This window comes from Notothenia coriiceps, unplaced genomic scaffold (genome assembly GCF_000735185.1).
Source record: "Notothenia coriiceps isolate Sejong01 unplaced genomic scaffold, NC01 NC01_scaffold00020011, whole genome shotgun sequence".
Classification (NCBI taxonomy): domain Eukaryota; kingdom Metazoa; phylum Chordata; class Actinopteri; order Perciformes; family Nototheniidae; genus Notothenia; species Notothenia coriiceps.
This window is the reverse complement of record NW_011352712.1, coordinates 191-19,813: the sequence shown is the minus strand read 5'-3', so window position 1 is coordinate 19,813 and position 19,623 is coordinate 191. Positions and strand designations below refer to the sequence as shown.

Here is a 19,623-nt window from a genome sequence, read left to right as displayed (position 1 = left end):
TGATAGGCCTATATATTTATTTGGACTGTCTTGTGAATTTAGATTCCTTCTTTCTCTTTTTGAACTCAGGTTTGGTTAGAGCCGAAGAATGATAACACGTCCACGTCGGTAGAGTGGCTACTCGCATCATGGTTTGGTTTCGTCAATTTCCATACCCTTCAAAATCACGTCGAATGAGGTACAAACAACTCAGCTGTAAATTCTATTGCGGTCCTTCTATGCACATAGTTAGTCCCTGGTGGTCTAGTGGTTAGGATTCGGCGCTCTCACCGCCGCGGCCCGGGTTCGATTCCCGGTCAGGGAACTACTGTTTTGGGGCGGGTGAAATCTCAGACTACGGATCATATGGAAACCGCAGGGTCACCGCTTCAAACCCTGCAATTTCGAAAATGAATAATTAGCATAAACGAACTGAAATAAATGTGTTCCTCCACTCAACTTTCTAGAAAAGTATAACGCCATAATTAAGCACCTGGTAGCCTACGACTTGAGACTGGAACAGATTTGAACTCCCATAGGTCGAGGTGTTGAAAAATAAAATGGTTCAATGCTCACTGGAGGTGTGGAACAACAAGTCTTATGTTATTCAGAGTGTTTATGATCCATCTGCACATACTGTAATTCACTTTTATTTTCTAATAAGGTTGGTCCATTAAGACTGACTGTCCTCAGAAGGATAGCGAAATCAGTATGTGCTTGAGTCTGCAATATATTATATACTTCTAATAAGTTAGTAAAAGAAAATATGTCCACAATCTCCACAACACAAAAGTAATATTTTGTTTGGTATATATTTGATATTGTAGGCCTACTTCTGTTTTTATAACTCATGTTATGGGGACAAAACTGATGACATTACGAGAACTCAGTAAGCATTTGGGTACAAAAGGGTTGTCCAAAAGTTGAGGGCCTAACTTAGTAAGGCATGTACTGTAGTGGGTGTCGTTAACATTAGGGTTAGTCTCAAGGGAATTATTGTTAGTCATTTCAATGTCCTGCTAGGTGCCAAAAAACAAGTGTGTGTGCATTTGAACAGCCTATAGGAGCTCTTAGCTTACTCCTGGTCAGATTGTTGGTTGTGGAGGATATTTAGTTCATCAAAAACCTTGAGCATGAATCCATCTCTGAAGAGAATCAGCATAATCTCAGCTTCACTCTTAATTGCAGGTAATGATGACCTATTTCTATGTACTACTTTATTGTTCATGATTACATATTACGTTTTTTCAGAGTGACGCATGTTTAGCTCTGCAACAGAAAACATTCTTTCTAGTTCATCCTGCATGTTTCAAGTCTAAATGATCCTACAATGCAATGATATGTCATATTTTGTGTTTTACCCAAGTAAATTATAACTGCTTGGATATGAGAATGTACAAATGGAGAAAAACACTTATCTATCATTCATCTATCCACTTTATTTACCGTTTATAATCATTCAGAGTAATATATTCATTACAAAAAATAGTTTGGAGTCATTAAGCTATATTATACACATTTTAATATAAGAATGTCATTATGATCTATTTTGTCCTATAGTTTTACTCAAATTAATATTATAATATTGATACGAATATACAATTATATTCAAACAAAGCTAGCTTTTTTCAAGTCTAAAATGTTATTTTCAGTTTATCTTATTTATGTTTGCAATAATATTATATTGAGTAAATTATTTTTATAAACGGCCTCTCTCTGGTTAGTGTCTCTATGTTGTGGTAAACTGACCTGCAAAGAGGGACAAAGCGGTCCGACCCATGAGTCCATGCTGGCTGTGTTTGACCTGAAGTCCTTCAGGCCAGCAGTGAACCTCAGCAACCCCACCATAAGTAACATCTCCTTCACCCTGTATGCTGTGCTGGGGGTGGTGAGTTTGTCCGTGAGCGGATCAGAGAAATCCATCCATCCAACTAAATCCAGATTAAAGAAGCTCTTAGAGAACCTTCATTATTGTAGAGAGAGGGAATTTAATCTAAGAAGATTGCTGTAATGATATTGTCTATATTTTTGCAAAGATCTATCTCTGCAATTGATAATACATTTTGATAATATCAAAATCATGTGAATTGCTGTAAATCATTGCATTAGGACTTCACATTAACCAATGATTAATACATTTCAGAATGAGAAAACCCAAATACTCACTACCTTCTTGTGGCTGAGACAGGTAGGCCTATTTAGCATGGAAAGACATAATACACTGTGAAAAATGAAATGGAATCTGATGTTTCATGTGCCTGTAACAACAGAAGTATCACATACAGACATTATGAAATTTCAAGGCAAAAAAAACTTTTCCGATTCATTTTATTTCGCTGCAGTACTGGAGACATGAGTTTCTGGTTTGGGACCCTGATGAGTGTGACGGCGTCACCAAGATTTCTCTCCCCGCAGCGCAGCTCTGGTCTCCAGACATCATTGTTTATGAGTTGTAAGTTAACCAGCTGTACATAGTTTTTTATGTATGGTTCCTTCAGGGTTTTGTCACAAACTGTATGGCTCATAATGAACTTCAACATTTCTGAACTACATCCTAGGATACGATAATGAAGTTGCACTAGGCAAGGCAAGAAAAGGCAAGGTAAGGCAAGGCAAGGCAAGGCAAGGGCAAGGCAATTTTATTTATATACACTTTTCAGCATGTGGCGATTCAAAGTGCTTGACAGATTAAAAGCAAAAGACATTTAAGAACAAATAGAGCATAAATACATTATTACACAACAGCCAAATTACACTACAAAGAAAAAAAGATGATACAAATATTATTAGGTTGCTTTTTACGTCAAACAATCTCTGCAATCTTTTTATTAAGGGCGGTGTTAAAAAAGCCAAAATTAACTAAGAGGTTATACTGGTTATAGTTGTGGGTATAAGGCCAAGGAAACATCATTTTTGACACAGTCTGTACAGTCAGCATGTATAGTGTTTGCTTTTGGAGTTGTGCACTTGGAACAGACTGGAGATCATAGGTTTCCAATGGAAAAAGTCAGAACTGTAAATATTATTGTAATTATAGCCCACTATTCAGCTGCAACCAAGAGACAGATCTTGACGGAAAAATATCCCACTTCCTGCCTGGACCAGAGTTTCTTGCACATCTTGAAGCTGCCAAAGACCTTCAGGTCCCATCTGAAATAGGGCCAGAAACAAGCCTGCCCACTGACAATCAGGTGATTCTAAAATGAAAACTGCTCTGTCGTGATCTTGTGCACCAGCTGCATCATTGCTCCCTTGTATGGCAGCACGTACATGAGGCTCATCCGAAGAATTGCTCATCTTTAATATGATACCATAGTCATCGGAGACATTTTCCATAAATGCAAATAGGTCTACTATTGGTCAAAAGTTAGCCACAGGTTGGGATCCTCCTCTGTGTTGAAAACACATACCACCTTGTGACGGTTCAGGGTATAGATATGCAGGACCGACCATACTGTTCACAGTTTTTTCAGAACTAGAAAGTAGGGGGAAGGAGGTGGATTAGTGGATCCTGCTCAGGCAAGTGTAGGATATGGCCATCTAATTTTGTTGTTAGTGTGATTATTTATCTGTTGAAAACATATCTGACAAGACAGCTTGCAAAGCTGAGAGAGCAGAGAAGTGGAATGAACTGTGAAAGTGTTTTGTTTGTGATTTTGCTTCCTTAAGAAATTACACCTTTGTCCTTTTACTTCAACCTGTGTCTTTTATCCCTTCCAGTGTGGATGACGATGTTTCCCAAGCGTGTCCTTACGTCTACGTCAACCACACCGGTCACATCCGCTGGGACAGGATGCTTCGGCTCGTCTCATCCTGCAACCTGGAGATCTTCAGTTTTCCTTTTGATGTGCAGAATTGCTCATTTACATTTGGCTCCTACATGCACACTAGTAAGAAAAAACGTTCTAAAATGTACACAATCACAAACTCATCTGGTCTCTTTGTTAATTTAATATATTTTTTCCCAAAAAGTGTGAATCACGGCCACAACCAGGCGTCATGGAACATACAGTCCTAAATGAGCACATACAATATTAGGCACATAGGTCAAGTAGTTTGCAAGAGTAACTTATAAATGATTTATAGATTCACTTGGATGGTGCTATATTTGACTAGTTTTCCCTCTCTCATTGTTTATTTTCTTTCACAGTAAGGGATGTGAGGTTGGGTCCAGCTCTGACCTTTGAGGAAATGTCTGGAAATTCAAAGCGCTACCTGGAAGCCAGCGGAGAGTGGGAGCTAGTAGACATCCTGGGAGAGACATCCATCCTCAAGTTTGGGATCGACCAGTGGGACATCATTACCATCTGGGTGAGTGTAGTCATAAAGAGTGGAACACAATGATAGTAAGGTTGTACAGGATTTAAGCAGCACAAGAGGCGATCAGGAGGTTCAAATATGTAGATAAAAAATAACCCCAAACCTCCAGACACCAAGCAACAAACACCACACATGCTCAATATCAGTAGAGAAGGACAATGAGAGAGTATATACCTATAAGTCAATGCTGTGTTTACAACTTGATTGGGCTGCCCCTGAGTGGCCAAATCCGTTATTGCAGGTTTAACACGTAATTAAAAAAGCAAAAATAAAACTGTTATTCAAGAATAACAACATATTGTCATTATATCATGTTCCTTCCAAATGCATATTTTCCTAAGATAAGTCAGTTTCATTATATGTTATGACAGATAACGTACCATGTTTTGGAAAAAAATGTTGTTGATGTCCAACACATGTAAAGGTGATCCTTTAAACTGCGCCTTGTTTACTAGGTGGTCATAAAGCGGCGGCCGGTCCTCTACGTGGTCAACCTGCTGATCCCCAGCTCCTTCCTCATGCTCATCGACATCATGTCCTTCTACCTGCCCCCGCACAGTGTGGATCGCGCCTCCTTCAAGATGACCCTCATCCTGGGCTACACCGTCTTCCTGCTCATCATGAACGACCTGCTGCCCAGCACAGCCAACGGCACGCCCATCATAGGTCAGAGGTCGTGACGTAACCTGAGCATTATCATAGCCTGAGTTGTAGGTTTACCATCACCAACATCATGATAATGAAGTAGCTGATTCCAACCACCACCTATCTATTTTCTTAAATGGTTTCAATACGTTTATGTAATTTGCCCCTAAGTGGCAAAAGTCAATCAATGAAGTTTTGAGTTCCCCCCCCTTGCTTTTTTCAAAACTACACAGCTGTCCTGTTGAGTGTTTATCAGATAATTAACACAGAGATGTAAACTGAAAGGAATTGAAATGTAAGTATTGGATCTAGCAGAGTTTCTGAGTTTTAACATATTTTTAATATGTTATCATAACAGTCATTACATATTTTATGAAATGTAATATAATTGTATATTTTTTACATTTCCTAAATTCTGCCTTCGAGATGATGTTGAGAGTTAAAAACATATAGTGTAATGGGGTTGATTGAAGCTTTTTCAGTGGCCAATGGCTGTATTAAGATAGCATCAACGGGTGCCTTGCCTAATATAAGAGGGATACTTTCTAAAATAAATCACTGTACAAAGTAACTGTACTGATGGACAGATATATTTTTGCTGCCTTCTGCTACTGAGGAAATACATTACATTTTGTATATGTGACATATTTAATATGCATCCTTTGATCTCTCAATCTCTCCTTTAATAGGTATCTATTTCTCGGTGTGTCTGGCCCTCATGGTCATCAGTCTACTGGAGACGGTCATCATTACCAATGTCCTCCACCACAGCTCCATGAAATCTAAAGAAGTCCCAAACTGGGTGAGAGTGGTTGTCCTCAAACACATAGCCAACCTTATCTGCTACAAATGGCCAGAGGACGTCCAGCCGCCCTCTGATCCACAGGAAGACAAACCTCAAAGTTCAAATAGCAACTCGGAGTCATGGAACATCCAACCAGCCATCCAGACACCTGCCACGCACCCAAACACCAACGAAGGTAATCAAACTCTGTCCATTACAAATAATACTTCGCTGTTACTATTGCCAACTGGCCTGACCAATAAGAAATACAAGCTGTAATCTATGAAAAACAATTAATCGATGTATGTCAGGCAACGAAATATAACTATAATTACACAATTTAGCTTCTTCTGTGATTTAATTAGTCTCTTACATGTGAGGCAATTTTGTTTGCTTTATGTTATTTGGTTAGTAAGTCAAATGTAATTTTATTCTCAACATAAGTTGTCTTTTGGGGGGTATTTTAAGTTGTAAGTTTGACATGGTAAGCAGCCTTTAATTCACCATTAGGTCAGATATGCTGATATTTCCTATTGTTCTAATTTAGTCATGCATGTGCTAAAGTTGTCAGTTTTAACAGTTACCGCTGGCATTCACTGGATGTACACCCAGATTCCTCCTATCACTGCTCTTCTGCCAGGTGCTGCTTCTATACCTGAACTGAAACAGATCTGTCAATATCTGGGAGACCTTCGTGGCCATCTCATCTCGCTGCAGAAGGAGAACGAGCTGACGGACCAGTGGTGCCAAGTAGGATACGTCCTTGACTTTTTGCTCTTCCGCGTCTATCTGCTGCTCATTTCATGTTATGCGGTGGTCATCATCTGCATGTGGTGTGTCTGGATCAGCCAGACCTAAGTAATCTATTCAGGGACGGTTCATAGTGTGTCTAAGTAATCATTTTAAAAGCAATCTGTGTAACTAGATTTCAGAACAATATGTGATGTTTGTGTTTCACTTTGTGTCCTGAAGTTATTTTGAAAAAACGAAATAATAACTACTTTGATCTTGAACATAAGTTGTTCATAAATCTAATCGGAGTCCCACAGGGTACAATTATCAGACCTCTAATATTAAACTTTTATGCTAAGAGAAACTATGAAAGAGTGCATGTTTGTTATATATGATAATATGGCAACAATAAAAGGCTGCAAATAAATCAGTAGACCCAGTCTCTTTTCTTCCTTTTATTTTTGACAGGCAACAATGATCTCATGGGATCAAACAGACTGCTTACATTGAGGTGACATTTTGACTTTTGATTTTTGTTTCCATATAAAGATAAGTTGTCCTCAATAAATCTTATTTTGCCTCAGCTTTTTATCTTGAACAAATCCTCCGAATTTGTAACATCCTCTAAGACATATTTACACAGAACAGCTATGGAGTTGGAGGAAGAAATATAATCTTATTTCAGCAGACATCTTTGTCTAAATACCTAACTGAAATGAACAATACATGCTTAAACATAATGTCCTCTCAATTTTTGAATCTAGTCTTATGTGAATGTATGGGTTTAAACCATGGTAACTGTACACTGCCTAACAAAGCGTTATTTTTATTAAAAATGACTTCAGTTGCTTATATTTGGTTGTCACAAACCAAATCTACCACAGAAAACACCTACCAGGAATAAATTAAATGGAGCAGTAATTATTTGGTCATTCAGTCTGAGCATAGGGCTTTCCTCTAAAACGTATGGACCCAAACTTGTTAGCAGGGAAAATAATAGCACTAAAAGACAAGTTATTTCCTAAATACTTTAGCAACATTTAATTAATGAGGATTCAATGTAATTTGGGTGTTTTGAGTCCTGTTGGCATCATGGCTCTGGAGATGGCAATGTCAGTCTGCAAGCCTAATTGCATTCGCATGACCCTCAGCTTTCTCTGAGTCTTGAGCAAATTATGTCCATTGTTACATACTAAACCATTTAATAACTAATAAAAGCATACTTGTGTATACAGTGCTGTTTTTTTTGCCTTGGCTTCAGTTGAAAGGAAAACATATTGACATCTAATTCAAGTTCACAAGAAGATGATTTAAAAACCTGTTGTACAATCCAAACATTCATTATGCAAAAGCATCAGACAAATGGCTCCTTGAAACAACTAGGAGTACACTATAGGGCTTAGCCTACAGTAGGTCGTGCTGATGTATCAAATTCCACAGTCAATATTTGCCTCTGGAGGAGGAGACACACTTAAAGGGATTACTCCTAAAATCATATTGATCCACCAAGAAGTCTTAATTTGAAGGAGCACACTGACGACTTTTGTCTTGTAATGTGAGGCATTTGTCAAGACAACGGCTTAACCTTGACGGAAAATGACAGAAGTGAATTCTGCTGAGCTCATCTTTATCTGTTTCATGCTGCTTTACGGTAAGACACATTGACTAACACAATTGCTAAAGAAAACAATCTGTTAAATTTAAAAGGTGCACTTCAGTTACATCTGGTCCTCATGGTACATTGGGAACTTTTTTTAAATACATAACATGATAAGGATTCATTTAAAAATGTACTGTTATGTTTGTTGTCAGTAAATACTTAATTAGAACCTAAAGTTAAATTCAATAAATGTATTGTCTTCTAAATAATATAAATGTTGTTGAGAATTTCGAAATAAATATCAGATTAATCATGTCACATGTTAATTATCTTGTTATACTCAATTTTAAGAAGAGGTGAGGAGTCTTTATGTCGGACGTTTATATTGAAGCCCTGTTTCAGGACGTAGCACCCATCCGTGCTCCCACTTTGGGATTTGGACATTAATATCGCAAAAACAGCCCTTTTGTTTTTCCAATAATAAAATAGCCTGAACACAATCCACTTGGTATACCTTTACCGTATACAGCAAACAAAGAAAGATCTGCTATGCTTTGATGTCCAAACCATTAAAAAAAACTGGGACTGTGCCTGTATTTGAGCTTTATCACAAATGATGCTTTCTGTTTAAACTCAGGTTTTGCAGCAGCATTGAACTGCACCAGCCCTACACCTGAATCCTTGTTTGGTGAACTTGAGAAGGATCTATTCCCTAAAAAACTACTGCGACCTGTTAATAGTTTTTCAAGTCCACTTAACCTAACCATTAGTATCACTGTGGTGGGAATAATAGGAGTGGTAAGTCTTTTCATGCCTTTGCTGAAAAACGTTTTCAACTTTCAACTTTTTTTTACAAGTCATCAACGGCTAATTGACTTAAAACCTTTTCTCTCCTGCAGGAGGAAAAATCCCAATCACTGGCAACACTCATATGGCAAGTTCTGGTAAGTTCTTAGAGAACTGAAACAAGCATCAACTAAGTATTGGACTGTTTAAATCCACTACATTAACTTTGTATGCTATTATTGCAATTATTTTAATTATTATGATTGCATTACCGCACATTTAGAGGTGTATCTTTTTGAATACCACTGAGGGGTAAAAGTCTGGTGTTGGATTTCTCTAAACACTCAAAATAATATGTGAATGGCTTATCAAGTTACTGTAATACACTTTATGCCTGATAGTTTAAAATTACATAACTGGAATAAACTTCAGTTAAAGTTGACTTGATATGTCCAAAGCCTTGATTTATTTTATTTATTTACTTAAATAATGACATAATGGTGTTTTGGATCGAACGTTGCTGTAGTGAATTTAGGTAGTGACACATAAATATAACAAAGTCATTTTTCAAGCTGTACCTCAATTGGACGTTGATCTGTTTTATGCAGGAGTGGAATATAGAGGGACTGAGCTGGGATGACAAGGAATGTGGAACCTCAAGAGTCTCTGTCCCACGAGAGAAGCTTTGGATCCCAGACGTCCACATTGCAGAGTTGTAAGCTAAGAAGACAGTTTTCCAACAAAAACATTTCAAGTTCTCAGACTACAACATTAAATACAAATGTAAATAAACAATGACAAGAGTGGGCTGTGGGAGAGGGATATTAAACCTCTTTTCCTTGTATTCCTCTCTCCTCATAAAAGGTATTAAGTTTATTTCCTAATATATCAAATGTTTTTTTATATTCTTTTACAGCATGACTGAGGACAAATCTCACAAAACTCCCTATGTCTACATTAACAACACAGGTCATGTATTTGATGATAAACCGATCGCAGTGATCAGCTCCTGCATATTGAATATCTACAGTTTTCCCTTTGATATCCAAAACTGCTCACTGACCTTTGGATCCTATCTACACTTTAGTAAGCCTGCTTAAACATTAAACACAGTTGTTCAAAACTATTTTTTTTTAAACTGCATTACTTTTTTCAAACATCACTAAAGCATAAAATACAAAATGTATAAGCAGTCACTGCGGTTATTTACTGTAGGTTAACTTATTTTTACTTAAAGTTTTGATAAAGAAATGTGTGTGACACAAGGTTACATAAAATATCAGATTTGTTGTTGACACAATCACAAATTGTACAATTTAAACTGTGTAAATTCCTTTGAAAGCGTCCAAATATCTCAATTTGTGTGGGGAGATAAAAAACTACTAAAAACTAAAACTTTGCCTTTAATGTTATTCAAGATACAGACATCAGGATGGTTCAAGGCTCTTCATCTGAAGAGATCCTGGAGGAGTCCCTACAGGTTTTGAAGAACAACGGGGAGTGGGCGCTCATAGGGGTCCATGTAAATCCTGACGCCCAACTGGTGTTAAGTGAGGGAAGCTACTCAGAGATCAAATACTATGTAAGCACTTTTAACTACTAACATTGTTCATGGTCACTCATTTTTGATTAGATATAGCTTCACACAATCCCATACTACATGCTTATTTGATAAAATATAGACAAGTCATAGTATACTCTGAGTTTTAAATAAATCAACACACTTAAAGTTTCCTTTAAGGAGGTCCGAGCATGAGGAGGATGTAGAGCAGGGGTCGGCAACCCCTGGCACGCGTGCCAGCATTGGCACGCGGCACCGTAACCAGTGGCACACTAGGAATAAGTGGAATAAGAGTGCAAAAATATTTAAATTAATTTTCGGATCCTGAACGCGAGACCGCCGCCAGAGCGCGTCTCCCCGTTACCTGCAGAAGGAAGCCATGCACGCAACGCAGCCCCGCTCTCTTTAACTCCAGGTGACTTTCTGCCGCTTTCCTCCGTGGTGCAGTGCTGATCGTTTCACCACGGAGGAAAGCACTTCACTAATTGCAGTACCCATAAGGAGCTGTACAAATGACGCAGTTTTTGCGTGGCTGTGTTTATTAAGTTGAAAGCCCATTGGCGAACTGCTCATCTCTCATCGAAATAATATGCTACAAAGGGGCGGACTGGCCATCTGTGTGTTGAACTTTCCTGTCGGCTCCCAGACCGTAGTCGAGGAGGACAGAAGCCGCAAGCTTCAGGTTCAATAACCCACTTTAGCTTAAATGACTGGAGAGAGGCGAGCTCTTCTTGGGAGGCCGTTGCATTTATTTAGCTGTTCTTCTGTTTCACAAAATACATCACAGACCTCTGTTTTTCTGCTTCCTCGTTTCACTTCCAGAAACATACACACATTCTCTCACTGTCGCTCTACCATCCACAAACACACATGCACAAGCCACACCCCACACTCCTCTCTCTCTCTCCTCTCTCTTAAAGGGACAGCGATCTCATCTCACTCTGCATGACCCTAATATCATAACATGTGTGCTCTGGAGAATCACAGAACGGATGTGAAAGAAATGTGTTTGTTAAATTCGGCATCATGTAAGTTGCGCTGACAGGTCCACACACTGCTTCCCCGAGCGTCAAGCTCCTCAACCCCCCCCCGTTGATAATTCTCGATCGCTGGCACGCTGATAACAATTTTCTTTTAAATGGCACTTCATATCAAAAAGGTTGCCGACCCCTGGTCTACAAACTAAAAACATCCCATAAAAACAGACTACCTTTTCCACTCTTCAGTGAAGTCCCATGTGTCTGTGAGAGAGTTGATTACTAAATGTCAAGTCAAAGTCAACTTTATTGTCATTCTTCCAGTTTGTGTGCACAGACGGAGAGATCGAAATACCGTTTCCCACAATCCAGAATATAAAAAAAAATGTATATAAAAATATGTGTGCAAATATTTATATATATATATATATACACAGAATCAAAGACACGTTTACATTAAGACCTAAATAAAACAATACAACAATCAATATATACAAAATAAAGTGACAGTGGCTATAAATAAATAATAATATATATAAATGTTTGCATTTCCAGCTGGCCTTCTATAGTTGGTGGAAGAATGAAAGAGCCTGCAGTCAGTGGGTAACATCACTGATCTGATTCCCCAGAGAGAGAAACACCTCCCTGTGTTTAATACAATACTGCTGAACCAGCAGAGACCCCTTACTGACCTGAGGGTCTCCAGTCTGCAGTCTGGACTCTCCAGAAGATCTCTCAGCAGCTCCACTCCTGAATCCTTCAGAGCGTTCCAACTCAGGTTCAGATCTCTCAGATGGATGTTGGACTTCAGAGCTGAGGCCAGAGCAGAACAGCTGATCTCTGACAACCTGCAGTTCCTCAGACTGAATAAAGAAAACATGATGAGGATAAAAATCAGTTTATAATCCAGTCAGATGTTCAGGTCTGAAATGTGCAGCTCATCATCACTGCGTCCTAATCAATGATCTGAATAACAGTGACCGTCATTCTGTTATTGAGGATCATCTTTATATCAGCCTTCTCTTTATTATCTGTGAAAACACATCTAAATGATTGGGAACTAGGGCTGCACGATTAATGGAATCGCAATATATCAGCTTGTGCGATTACATAACGGCAATAGGCTGCGATTGAATTAGATAATAAAATGTGCGTGGTGTAGAGCCGATGAGTGGGAGTCGGAGGCGGTGTGTTTAATATGGAACTCCACACTTTATTTTCCATTTAACTACACACACAAGAACGTGCTAGCTGCATGCTACTGTGAAGCTGGAATGCTAACAACAGGAAACCGGAACACCAAGTGTAGCACATCCCTCCGAAAGATGGTCGTACACTTGACTGATGATTTCTCATTTATTGAAAACTCCAAAAATCAACGTAAGAGCTACACAAAGACACAAAACAACAACTACAGTTAAGCTTCATCCATATTAGCATCACTTTAGCAAACCATTAAACAAGTGAACCGCAAAGTTATAAAACAGTATAAACGAATCAGGACACATGTTTATATCAGTTAACACTAACCTTGTGCCTCTTGCTAATACTTTAATGTAAACTCTTTCTTTTGATATCGCCGTATTTAAATGTAGATATCTCCGTTAATGTCTGTACTTTGTCTCCGTTCATATCCATCAAGTTGTTTTCTTTGGGAACAGTAGCTTCCTGTTAATAGGCAAAGTCGCCTTCAAAATAAAAGCATGTCTAAATAAAACAGGAAGTTGAGTTAAATTACACTTAAGAAATGTATACAATAGCAATGAAAGTAACAAATCAATGCAATATCCTTTTCAGGTTCATTGGTGGCTAAAAATAATGCTCCATCTGTAATATGGCGTTACTTTGGGTATCACTTTTATTTAACATATATGTTGTTCCAGTTGTAGAGGTTACACTAAATATGCCCCATTTTGTTACTTGCTCTTTTCTCTGTTACAGCATCATTTGTTTGGGCATCCAGATGTCTTATTTAATGAACATGTGCATGTGTTCTTATATTTACTGGATAGTAGTGCAGAAAGTATGCAGAGAAAACCTTTATTTTCAAAGAAGATATATTTTGGTATTTATTTTATTTTGTCAAATTCTAAGTTATTTTCAAACAGTAGCCTACTACTCAGATATTGTTGTTGTTGTTGATTTGTTTATGATTCTTTGAGGAATACAGATTTCAAAATGATCATTTGTCTGTGCTCTTTTCTTTCCCTGACCAAGTACATATTACACTTTGTTCATTCAATCACAAATCACAATATTGTCCACAATAATCTCAATATGACTTTTTCACCAAATCGTGAAGCCCTATTGGGAACATAAACATTTCTATGTCACAAAGTAAACTTTATGTAAAACTAATATTAGTTCAGAGGACCTTCTTTATTCAGACCATTTACTAAAGAAAACATACATTTACTTTAACAACTAACAGTGGAAGAATAATAGTTTCTTTAGGAAACAATCAACTGTTATGACTGCAGACTACATTTAGAGAAATACAAATGTGAACAAAACAACATTTACAAACGTATGGATGTTATATATATGTAGAAGAATAAGTTGAATAACTAATGAAACATGTGAGATCTCCAGCAGTAACAGAGAGTCAGTGAACTGACCTGAGAGTCTCCAGTCTGCAGTCTGGACTCTCCAGAAGATCTCTCAGCAGCTCCACTCCTGAATCCTGCAGAGCGTTGTGACTCAGGTCCAGATCTCTCAGATGGATGTTGGACTTCAGAGCTGAGGCCAGAGCAGAACAGCTGATCTCTGACAAACTGCAGCCCCTCAGACTGAATAAAGAAAACATGATGAGGATAAAAATCAGTTTATAATCCAGTCAGATGTTCAGGTCTGAAATGTGCAGCTCATCATCCACTGCGTCCTAGATCAAATGATCTTTCCCTGAATGAAGCAGGTGACCGTCATTCTGTTATGAGGATCATCTTTTATATCAGCCTTCTGTTTATTATCCGTGAAAACACATTAAATGATGAACTGGCTGCAGGATTAATGAACGCAATTCGCGATATCAGCTGTGCGATTACATAACTCCACAGGCTGCGATTGAGATTAAATAATATAAATGTGCGTGTGTGTGAGAGCGAGAAGCGGTCTGTGTTTGAATATGGAACTCCACACTGTATTTAAACTTACACCACAGAACGCAGCTGCCTGCTGCTACTGTGAAGCTGCGAATGCTAACAAACAGTGGAACCGGAACACCGAGTGTTAGCGCATCCCTCCGAAGACGTCTCATTGACTGATGATTTCTCTTTATTGAAAACTCCAAGANCAGTGCATACTTTAGGACAGTAAACCAGAAATATTGTTTAAATCTGGAGAGATTAAAGAATATGCATAAATAAATAAATGTTAACTGGTAAAATAAGAAATAAATGAACAACAAAAATAAAATAAGTTACATTTACTTGTTATTGGCTATGTTAGGTTATTGGTTATGTCCACACACTTATTTGATTATTAAAATGTAAACCGATCTTTTCGATATGGGTGTTTAGAGTTGTACCCCTTAGATCTAGTCTCTGGCAATTCAGCTCAAAGTGCACCAGATTGAAGCATTGTACTTTATAATGTTGAAAAAAAATCTTCCCTCCTGACCCTCCTAGAGGATGTGATCCCCACAGCACCCCCAATTTGAAACATGTTCCCACGGCTATGCATGTAAGTTGCGCTGACAGGTCCACACACTGCTTCCCCGCAGCGAGGCTCCCCCGCCCTCCTGCTGATAGTTGACGAGCGTCAAGCTCCTCAAACCCCCCCCCCCCCCATCCGTTGACAATTCTCGATCGTTGGCACGCTGATAACATTTTTTTTTTTAAATGGCACTTCATATCAAAAAGGTTGCCGACCCCTGATGTAGAGGATACAAAAGATGCCCAGGTGGGATTAATAATAGATGATTGCAACCAGCACAACTAGTAGATCACAATAGAGGGAGCGAAAACTTTTCAATGCACAGAATTTCACAATGTGGAAATGTTTTAAAAAGGAAAGGGGCGGTTTATACAAAAATATAGGCCTAATACACATACAAATGTATATCAATGGGGATGTATGCAGGTAAAAATGCCAAACATATTGCATTTTTTTTTTATTGACACCATGTGAAAAGAAACCCAAAGTGAATTGATGAGCTCAGCAAAAACGTAATATCAATCTCAAAAGACCAACAAAAATGTTGAGGTGTTGTACCTGTGTCCGTTCCCAAGATCATTTTGAGACGTCGGCCAATCCTGTATGTGGTGAACCTGCTGATCCCCAGCTGCTTCCTCATCACAGTGGACCTCTTCAGCTTCATGCTGCCCCCCCACAGTGTGGACAGGTCCTCCTTCAAGATGACCCTCATCCTGGGATACACCGTCTTCCTGCTCATCATGAACGACCTGCTGCCAACCACTGGGGAGACTACGCCTCTCATCAGTGAGTCACACCTGCTGTGAAATGTTTACTCATTTTATTCCAAAGAGGTTTGAAGGAACATCAACAATTCAAAGCTGTATGTGTTTTTAAGTGAGTCATTCCTAGCATTGGGTGTCATCTCAGCCAGGTTAGTATATTTGAAAAAAGGTCAGGATTTTTTAAATTTAATCTTAATGATGGCTTGTTAAAGTATTAGACGAATATTTTGGTCCGGCTCATGACATTCTGGTCAAATAATTACTGTTACTTTGAAATATAGTGACAGGGAGGACATTTTCCGCAAAACTTGGCTACTGCTACTTATTTGATGATAATCCTTGGTGACAACATACAAATATGTTTGAATAATTTAGTAACCACATCTTCTAAAAAATACCAAAAGACACACACACACACACACACACACACACACACACACACACACACACACACACAAACTCTATACAAAGTATTTATTATAAAATGTCTGGATATAGTAGAATTTCGTTGGTAGGCTACTCCAGTCTTAGCTTAGACCACACACGATACTTGTATTATCTTGGGTTCATCGTGAATTACCCTTACCCGGTGTATCTTTATCCCCGATGTCCATCTCGATTAAACGTCCAAAAATCCGCATAGAATCGCTGTTTTTAAGCTTTTTTCAGTATAAAAATAAAGCAGTGGTAGTTGTTTCTATATCCATAGGTGCATTGCAAAATAATCATATTAATAACTAATTTGGCATACTTTTAATTTGCCTATTTGCAAACCAATATATGCTAAAGAAATAAAGGGTTCAAGATGTAGCCCACAGCAGGGGCGGATCTAGAAACATATTCATGGAGTGGCAGGAGATTTTGAGGGGTGGCATCCCCTAGCAGAAGTATATACTGATTTAATCCCAGTCATATCAATCAATGTTAACTCGGAAAGCCACAATATTGATATTTTAACTAAATAACATTAGGTGACATTATTGAAGCAAAACAGTAAATCCTTAAATATAAATATATAAGGTGGCAATAATATAATGAATTTTAAATTAACAATAACTGAATGAGTTTGTTTCACTCTTAGACCAGAAGGGGTACCAAATATATGCAGAATACTGCAATAACTACATTAATTAACTGTCTCATCGAATCGATGTTTGTCTGAATTAATATGATAATATTAACAATCATGTCATTCCTATCAGCTGTCAATCACTGCATCAGTTAGGGTTAAAAAAACGTGTATTCAGCTAAAACATAATAATCACTGCAGTTATTGTCCAGTGGAAAGCCCATACTGGCCTAGTTAAATCAAAGTGGTTACTTTTTTTTGGCTGGGCAGTGTAGTTTTACACACCGTCTTATTTGACTTTCTCAGGACTTAAAGGTCCCGTGTCATGGCCATTTCTACTGATCATATTTCCATTGTTGAGGTCTACTAGAATAGATTTAAATTGTTCAATGTTCCAAACACATTGAACACATTGGTTTCTCATACAGCATCTCTGTATAGTATGTGTATTCACCAGGTATTCACTCTCTGTCCTAAACGGCTTGTTGGAGCTCCTGCCCCCCCCCTCACACATAAATGCTAAAAATGAAACAAAGGATCCAGCTTGACAAAAACCTCAACCTGCCAATGGGTTTCTGCCTTCTCCGTTCCTCCTTGTATAAAAACGCTTCAATGACTTTGTTTAGTGGGTGTACTTGGAAATAAATATTTAGGTTATGGTCTGGTTATTACAGTAGGCACGCCAGTATTAAATATACAAGCACTTAACAGGTTATTCAAGTTGAATGTAAACAGTATTTCCCCTATGAGATTATAACCAGGATATGACTAAAGCGATTAAGAGGGTTACTAATATGCAGTGGTGGCCCCAGGCTGTCTGAGGAACAGGGGCGACGAAAATAAAAGGTCATTTTAAGGCAATCCTAGAGGTCATTTGCATTTCCTTCACTTGAAAGGAGCACCAGGGCACGTTAAAATATATATTTTAAACTGGATCAGATTTTATACACGGGAAGGGCACCATAGGGAAACTTTTGCTGCATGTTTTGAGTTTTGAGTCCAGCAGTGCTACGTATGTATTAGAGTACCTAATGAGAAATGTGGTAAATCCTCCATGATTTTGTTTGATTTTTTTCTTTGTTTACTGCAGATGTTTTCTTCTCCGTCAGTCTCGCTCTGATGGTGGCCAGCCTGTTGGAGACGGTGTTGATCACTTATGTGCATTTCAGCTCGAGTCAGTACAGTGCGGTCCCTCACTGGCTCAGTGTCATCGTGCTGCGATATCTAGCTGTCGTTGTCTGTCTCCCTCCAAAGAAAAAGAGCAACAGAGTCACTGTCGTCCTCTCTCCTGCTAAAGGTTTGTTATTATTATTTTATTAAATACAGATATATTAATATTTTACTCAAAAATTACAATCTTTCCACTGGTGTGCGCATGTCGCTCCAGAAACCCCCTTTGGTTGGATTGTATTCAAAGTATTGCTGTCATGGTTTTTTATAGTTTACCTTATGCAGAGATTTCAAGCAGTAGGATAACAATTGAATGTTTTAAGTGTCCTGATGATGATTTTATAGTACACCTGCCATAAAGAAACTATTCACCATACCCATTGGATAATCTATTAGACTGGGAAATAGACGTTTTCGGCACAAGTTTGTCTATGTCACATATGTTCGATTTCAAAGAAGCTGTTCTTTGTTTTTGACAGAAAAAGAAAAGGATTTCAGCTTCAACAACATCTCAGCGATTCATCTTCAGCGCGCCCCTGGTGAAATATCTCCAGAGAAACAGCCTGTGGAGCCGGCCCTGGAAGAACTGAGGAAGCTGAGCAGAGATCTCTTGGCCATCCGCTTCCAGGTGGACAAACACTTCCAAGGGAGCACCTCCTCTCAGGAATGGCAAATGATCGGGATAGTCATCGACCGTCTGCTGTTCGGCTTGTACCTCGTCTTCATCATTGTCAGCTTCATCACTATTATATGTATCTGGAGCAGGAGCAGCTATACAGTATGATTAACCTAGTGCAGCGGTTCCCAACCTGTGGGCCGCGGCCCCCTAGTGGTCCGCGAAGGCATTGCAAGTGGGCCGTACAGGCTAAAGACACAAACATGGACATAATAATCACATAGGAGATGACATTCCCATCTCGATCAAAAACAAAACAAAAACGGAAGAAATAAAGATATAGTAGGATCACTTCAACATTTCAGAAACAAAAATAGGTTGACAACCAAATACCACCAAAAACAACATGGCAAGCATATTTATTGTTCCAACCTCTTAAGCCCCACGGACGATTCCGGTGCCGAAATCGCGTCATTTGCAGGAAACAACGTCTAAGGAACCTTAATATTTAATAAACTATGAATATTTTATATCCATATAACGGGAAAAAACTAATTTAACTGATCTTTTTCATTTTTTTTTTCAAAAAAAACACACAATGCTAACAGTGAGCCTCTGAATTAGCCCCGAGCGAAAAATGCTAACCTATTACTGCATCGAAAATCACTCCTAGGTCCCTTATTACTTATCCTAGCTGCACATCCAACACATCGTTTATGATTGTAAAGACACAGAATCTAACGGTGCCCACCTCAACACTGAAAGATACAAACTCGCGACGTTATCAACAAAAACGTACATCAAAACAAGTGGCGCTAGGTAGCCCACAACGCTAACATGGCTTAGGCTACCTTGGTTTTGTCTGGTCAAAACTGATCTTCAATGGCATTAAAACGATAACAATGATGATGTAGTTAATCCATAGGTTAATATCCAATGTGGCTGTGTCCCCTTTGAAATGTTCTG

The 19,623-nt window shown here is 38.5% G+C and overlaps 3 protein-coding genes and 1 non-coding gene across 5 annotated transcripts; 3 read left to right on the top strand and 1 right to left on the bottom strand.

Moving 5' to 3' along the window:
• Positions 1 to 232: 232 nt before the first annotated feature.
• On the top strand, positions 233 to 304 carry trnae-cuc (transfer RNA glutamic acid (anticodon CUC)). Its single transcript has one exon. It is a non-coding gene; the product is annotated as a tRNA-Glu (tRNA).
• A 1,461-nt stretch (positions 305 to 1,765) lies between these two features.
• LOC104952434 (5-hydroxytryptamine receptor 3A-like) lies at positions 1,766 to 6,768 on the top strand. Its single transcript, XM_010779253.1, has 9 exons — positions 1,766 to 1,867; positions 2,123 to 2,167; positions 2,322 to 2,431; positions 3,017 to 3,184; positions 3,700 to 3,869; positions 4,130 to 4,290; positions 4,755 to 4,965; positions 5,634 to 5,924; positions 6,300 to 6,768. Exons 1-9 carry the CDS (start codon positions 1,766 to 1,768, stop codon positions 6,584 to 6,586), a joined length of 1,545 nt encoding a protein of 514 aa, XP_010777555.1. The 3' UTR covers positions 6,587 to 6,768.
• Positions 6,769 to 7,034: 266 nt separating this feature from the next.
• Positions 7,035 to 16,335, bottom strand: LOC104952428 (ribonuclease inhibitor-like). Of its 2 annotated transcripts, XR_799111.1 has the most exons (5): positions 16,323 to 16,335; positions 14,003 to 14,167; positions 12,077 to 12,247; positions 11,611 to 11,613; positions 9,871 to 9,882 (listed from the first exon to the last, which is right to left on the bottom strand). XR_799111.1 is itself a non-coding variant. In XM_010779247.1 (4 exons), the coding sequence occupies exons 1-4, from the start codon at positions 14,188 to 14,190 to the stop codon at positions 7,041 to 7,043; spliced, it is 366 nt and encodes a 121-aa protein (XP_010777549.1). In that variant the 5' UTR covers positions 14,191 to 14,209; the 3' UTR covers positions 7,035 to 7,040. The 2 variants fall into 2 exon arrangements, 1 of the variants encoding a protein (XP_010777549.1); XM_010779247.1 differs by lacking the exons at positions 9,871 to 9,882; positions 11,611 to 11,613; positions 16,323 to 16,335 and adding exons at positions 7,035 to 7,044; positions 7,080 to 7,082 and having other exon boundaries at positions 14,003 to 14,209.
• Positions 8,018 to 18,906, top strand: LOC104952429 (5-hydroxytryptamine receptor 3A-like). Its single transcript, XM_010779248.1, has 9 exons — positions 8,018 to 8,111; positions 8,698 to 8,858; positions 8,960 to 9,004; positions 9,455 to 9,561; positions 9,763 to 9,932; positions 10,265 to 10,428; positions 15,614 to 15,824; positions 17,962 to 18,168; positions 18,521 to 18,906. Exons 1-9 carry the CDS (start codon positions 8,057 to 8,059, stop codon positions 18,823 to 18,825), a joined length of 1,425 nt encoding a protein of 474 aa, XP_010777550.1. The 5' UTR covers positions 8,018 to 8,056; the 3' UTR covers positions 18,826 to 18,906.
• Positions 18,907 to 19,623: the final 717 nt, after the last annotated feature.

Excerpts from the sequence above, each read along its gene's own strand:
- LOC104952434 (XM_010779253.1), top strand. The coding sequence starts at position 1,766 with ATGCTGGCTGTGTTTGACCTGAAGTCCTTCAGGCCAGCAGTGAACCTC. Across the intron at positions 1,868-2,122 it reads TGTATGCTGTGCTGGGGGTG|AATGAGAAAACCCAAATACT; the intron begins GTGAGTTTGTCC and ends AATACATTTCAG. Across the intron at positions 4,966-5,633 it reads CAACGGCACGCCCATCATAG|GTATCTATTTCTCGGTGTGT; the intron begins GTCAGAGGTCGT and ends CTCCTTTAATAG.
- LOC104952429 (XM_010779248.1), top strand. The coding sequence starts at position 8,057 with ATGACAGAAGTGAATTCTGCTGAGCTCATCTTTATCTGTTTCATGCTG. Across the intron at positions 8,112-8,697 it reads CTGTTTCATGCTGCTTTACG|GTTTTGCAGCAGCATTGAAC; the intron begins GTAAGACACATT and ends GTTTAAACTCAG. Across the intron at positions 15,825-17,961 it reads GGAGACTACGCCTCTCATCA|ATGTTTTCTTCTCCGTCAGT; the intron begins GTGAGTCACACC and ends TGTTTACTGCAG.
- LOC104952428 (XM_010779247.1), bottom strand. The coding sequence starts at position 14,190 with ATGTTTTCTTTATTCAGTCTGAGGGGCTGCAGTTTGTCAGAGATCAGC. Across the intron at positions 12,248-14,002 it reads TGCAGACTGGAGACTCTCAG|TCTGAGGAACTGCAGGTTGT; the intron begins GTCAGTTCACTG and ends TTCTTTATTCAG.